The sequence below is a fragment of the Lepidothrix coronata genome, unplaced genomic scaffold (assembly GCF_001604755.1).
Source record: "Lepidothrix coronata isolate B3197 unplaced genomic scaffold, Lepidothrix_coronata-1.0 Scaffold301, whole genome shotgun sequence".
NCBI classification, from domain to species: Eukaryota; Metazoa; Chordata; class Aves; order Passeriformes; family Pipridae; genus Lepidothrix; species Lepidothrix coronata.
The window spans coordinates 561,453-566,331 of record NW_016690481.1 but is presented as its reverse complement, the minus strand read 5'-3'; the positions used below and the strand labels follow the sequence as shown (position 1 = coordinate 566,331).

The following is a 4,879-nucleotide window of genomic DNA, read 5'->3' as shown; positions in this document are numbered from 1 at the left end:
CATGTCCCCCAAAATGACACCCCCACATCCCCCCAAAACGCTCCCACAGGACCCGAAATGTCCCTCACGCCCTGCAAAATACTCCTCATATCCCAAAAAATACCTCTATGTCCTCAAAAATGCCCTCCCACACCCGAAAATACCCACCACATCCTCAAAAACACCCTGATCCCCCCAAAATGCCCCTCACATCCCCCTAAAATGTCCCCTACATGCCCCAAAATGCCACCCACACTCCCAAAAACACATCCACGCCCCCCACAACATCCCTCACATCACGCCCCCCACGCATCCCTGAACCCCATCCCCGTGTTCCCCAAACCCCTCCCCCAGGTCCCCACCCCCTCCCCGTGCCCCCCCGTGCCCACCGGGGTGATGAAGTGGGAGTAGGGCAGGAAGAGCTGCTCCAGCACGTAGAGGATGGTGAAGGCTGCAGCCAAGTGCTGGCGAGGCCGAAGGCCCCCCCGTGCCCCCTGACCCCCATAGTGGCAGTCGGGGCTGGGCTGGGGGGGCCTCGTGCTGGGCAGGACCCCCCTGAGCCACGGGGGGCACCGGGCCACGAGCCCCCGTGGCCACTCGGGCCGGCAGAACAGGCCGTTGGTGGCCAGCATGGTGTAGGAGAACATCCCTGGGGACAGGGGGGACATTTAGGGACCTCTTGCACCCTGGGGGGCACTGAGGGACCTCGAGGGAGCTGTGGGGACAGGGGGGTGAGGGGGTTCCTGCACAGGGTCAGAGTGCTCTGGGCATGTCTGGGTGCCCAGGATGGGGCTGATTTAGGGGATGTCCGGGTGCCCCTGCCATGGCTGAGGAGGATTTGGGGGCTGGGGGGGGAACTTTGCCCTGGTTGGGGGTGGTTTAAGGGGTGTTTGGGTGCCCCTGCCACGGCTGGGGGGGATTTACAGGGGTTTGGGGAGTGTCCCTGCCCAGGTCGGGGGTGTTTTGGGGGGGTCCCTGCCCTGGCTGAGGGTGCTCTAGGAGGGTGATAGGGTGAGTGGAAGCCCCTGCCCAGGTTGGGGGTGCCCGGGGGGGTCCTTGGCCCAGGTTGGGAGTGCTCTGTGGGATGGGAAGGTGCTCCTGCTCAGGCTCAGGGTGTTTTGGGGGCTGGAGGGTGCCCCTGCTCTGGCTGGGGGTGCTGGGGGTGTACTGGGGGTGCCATGTCCCCCTCCTCTCACCGATGCTGAAGAGCTGGGAGTTCATGCAGTGGAAGTAGGTGACGAAGACGAGGGCGAGGGGCCGTGTGGCGTCGAAGAAGAGCAGGAAACCCGCAGAGAGGTCGAGCACCAGCCCCCCACCATGCACCACTAGCAGGCTGGTCAGCTCCTCCGACAGAACCAGCCTGGGCACAGAGCCTTCCTCAGTGTCAGCCTCACCCTGACACCCCGTCACCCTCCTCATCCTCCCTTTCCTCACTCCGACACCCTCACCCTCCTCATCCTCACCCTGCCTGTCACTCCCTCACCTTCCTCACCCTGTCCCTGTCCCACTTCTCAACTCAGACCTATCACCCCATTGCCTTCCTCATCCCATCCTCATCTTCTCTCTGACTTTGTGGCCCATCCTCATCCCCAACCCCCTCCTCACCCTCACCCTTAACCCATCCCTCTGACACTCATCTTCACCCTGCCCCCCTCCTCCTCCTCACCCTGTCTGTCACACCCTCCTCATCCTCACCCTGAACCCCTCATCTCCAATGCATCCCCATTGCCCCCTTGTCACCCTCCTCATCCTCACCCTGACCCCATCAACCTACCTCACCCTCCTCATCCTCACCCCGACCCCATCAACCTACCTCACCATCCTCATCCTCATCCAAACCCCAGCCCCATCACCCTCCAAACCCTGACCCCAGCCCCATCACCCTCCTCATCCTCACCTCGACCCCATCAACTCCCTTCCCACTCCTCACCCCCAGCCTGTCCCCATCCCTGTCCCTTGCCCACCCCCCTGTGCCCCCCAGACCTGAAGGGGGAGAAGAGCCAGTGCCGGGCGAGGGAGCCCATGGAGAACCCCCCGACCCAGTCCCCGTCCAGCTTCTTCAGCCCCGCGATGAAGTACACGATGAACACCTGGGGGGCACAGGGTCAGGGGGAGTCAAGGGGTCCAGAGGATCCCAGAGGGGGCCCGGGGGGGGACTCTGGGGGTCCCTGGGGCAGGGGCACTCACCTGGGCACGCAGCAGGGCGTAGTTCCACAGCGGGACGTGGGCGTTGTGCTTGCGGGGACGGAACAGCCCATCCACGGACCTGGGGGGACACCGGGGACAGAGCGGGGGCCAGGTCACTGTCACCCCACTGCCAGAGCTGTGGGAACATGTGCTACCACCTCACAGGGACAGAGAGCCACAGGGATACCCCGTGGGGACCCTGGTGCTAGGTCCTGTGCCACCCACTGGGGACACCATGGCCTGAGCCACCCCCTGGGGGACTCTGTGCCACAGGGAACCTGCTGTCACAGGGGACCCCACGACCCGTGCCACCCGCTTAGGGACACCAAAACCATGGGGGACCCCAGAGCCTGTGCCACCCCATGGGGACACCCCCTGAGCACACGCACCATGAGGACCCTGGTGCCAGAGGGCACCTCAGGGTCTGGGCCACCCTGCTGGGGCCCTGGTGCCACAGGGGACCTCACAACCTCTGGGGGCCACCCCACGGGGACCCCCAGGCCCTGTGTCACTTGGGGTCACCCACCCTGCTGCCACATAGAGCCCCTGACCCGGGGTCCCCAGTGCCCCCCCGTCCCCCCAGGTGCCCACCCGTAGCGGTCAGCGCCCAGCAGTGCCAGCTGGAAGCCCAGCAGCCCGTAGAGGTAGGAGTGGTTGTTCCAGGAGGTTTTGTCCAGCAGGAACAGGTACCAGTACGGGCACAGGAAGGCGACGCAGCTCAGCCGGTAGCAGCACCCCAACATGATGCCCAGCGCCCCTGCGGGCACAGGACCCTCAGTGTGTCCCCTGGCCCCTCCCGGTGCCACCCCTTCCCTGTCCCCAGCCCTCTTCCCAGTCCAGTGCCAGACCCCAACACGATGCCCAGTGCCCCTGCATCTGGGGACACACCCCACATTCTGTGTCCCCCTGGGAACCCTCTTGGTGCCACCCCCTCTGCCTGTCCCCAGACTTCCCGAGCTCCCCTCGCAGTCCATCACAGTCACAGTGCCCATTCCCACCCCAGTGCCAGTCCCTACCATGGTTCCTGTCCCCATCCCACCCTCATTTCTGTCCCAGTGCCCATCTCAGTGCCTTGGTCCAGACACTGTCCCAGTGCCACCCCCTCACCTGTCCCCACAGGGGTGGGGCTCTGTGTCCCCACCCTCCCCTAGCTCCCCTCCCAGTCCCAGTGCCATTCCCACTCCAGTGCCCCTCCCCACTGTGGCTCCTGTCCCCATCCTACCCCCCTTTCTGCCCAGTACCACCCCTGTTTGTCCCCTTCTGTATCCCCATCTTCCCCAAATTCCTCTCCCAGTCCATCCCAGCACCTGTTCCAGTCCATCCCAGTGCCCATTCTCACCCCGGTACCCGTCCCCCTCCCACCCCCATTTCTGCCCCAGTGCCATCCCCTGCCCGGTGCCCCTCCCCATCCCTCCCAGCCCGTACCCAGGAACATGACGGTGTAGAGCAGGTACATCCAGTCGAGGGGCAGGGGCTGCAGGAAGGGCAGGAGGGGGAAGCGACAAACCTCGAGCCCGTCCAGGTACCGCTGGTCCAGGTGGCCCAGCCCCCGCTCCTGCGGCACGTCCAGCGCCATCAGCAGCCCTGGGGGGCGGGGGGGGTCAGTGACCCCCGTCCGGGCGGGCACTGACCCCCCTCCAGCCCCAAACCGCTGCCCAACCTTTGCTCCGGTGCTGACGCGTTACTGCCCAGCCGCCTCCATCCCCCTCGGACAGCAGGGACCCCCCGGATCCCAGCTGTCCCTCTCCCAAAGCCCCTGAGCCCCCCCGAGCCCCTGGATCCCCTGAGCCCCCCCAGGCCCGGCCTCTCTGCCCCCCAGAGTCCCCCCGGAGCCCTCCCGGAGCGCCCCCCGTTCCTCCCAGCCTCCGTTTCCGTGAGGCTCTCCCAGTCTTCCCCCGGCCCCTGCCCTCCCTGTCCCCCCGGTGATCCCGGACCCGGAGCCCCCCCCGGGTCCTCCCGAGCCCCGCAGTCCCTGTCCCCCCCCAGAGCCCCTTGGTCCCTCCAGCCCCCAATCTCCTTGTCCCCCCAAAGCACCTCCGGCCATCCCTGGTCCCCCCTGGTCCCGGTACCCCCGGAGTCCCCCCGGTACTCCCCAGCCCCACTCTCCCCGTCCCCTCAGCGGCCCCCCGAGTTCCAGTGCCCCGGGCGGCCACCCGGAGCCCCCCCGCTCCTCCCAACCCCGGAGCTCTCTCGGTCCCTTCGTTGCCCCGCAGCCCCGGAGACCTCCGGTCCCCCCGGTCCCCGCTGACCGAAGGCGGCGCGGAAGGCTCCGAGCGCCGCGGGGTCCTGCGGCCGGTGCATCAGCCGGACGAAGCGGTGCCACCGCGTCAAGTCCCGCAGTTCGAACCCGAGCAGCCGCCGCGCCAGCCCGGGGCCGGTCCCGGGGGTCCCGGAGGAGCAGGGGGGACCTGGGGGTGGCCCCGCCGCCGCCTCCCCCCGCTCCGGCCGCCTCCGCCGCGCCGGGCCTGCCGGGGGTCACAGGTCAGGGGTCGCAGGGCGGGGGGTCTCGTCCCGGGGGTCCCGCGCCCCCGCCCCGTTCCCGGTTCCCCGCTCCCCGTTCCGCACCCGCCGCCGCCGCCGCCATCGCCGCGGCCCCGCCCCCTCGAAACGTCACACGCGTCACGGCCGTGGCAGCCAATCAGCGGCGCGGGGGCGGAGCAGCGCGACCACACCCCTGCCGGGCCCCGCCCCGCCCTAAGCCCGCCCCCCCGCC

The 4,879-nt window shown here is 68.0% G+C and overlaps 1 protein-coding gene across 1 annotated transcript in view; it reads right to left on the bottom strand.

The window, feature by feature from the left end:
* GGCX (gamma-glutamyl carboxylase) overlaps window positions 1-3,929 on the bottom strand; it is a 10,295-nt gene extending 6,366 nt beyond the window's left edge. The window contains exons 1-6 of the mRNA XM_017837286.1: window positions 3,592-3,929; window positions 2,758-2,923; window positions 2,167-2,245; window positions 1,963-2,069; window positions 1,176-1,339; window positions 369-628 (exon numbers count right to left, since the gene is read on the bottom strand). Of these exons, the coding sequence (XP_017692775.1) occupies window positions 369-628; window positions 1,176-1,339; window positions 1,963-2,069; window positions 2,167-2,245; window positions 2,758-2,923; window positions 3,592-3,742 (927 nt within the window). The 5' untranslated portion in view covers window positions 3,743-3,929. The remainder of the gene's footprint in view (window positions 1-368; window positions 629-1,175; window positions 1,340-1,962; window positions 2,070-2,166; window positions 2,246-2,757; window positions 2,924-3,591) is intronic.
* Window positions 3,930-4,879: the final 950 nt, after the last annotated feature.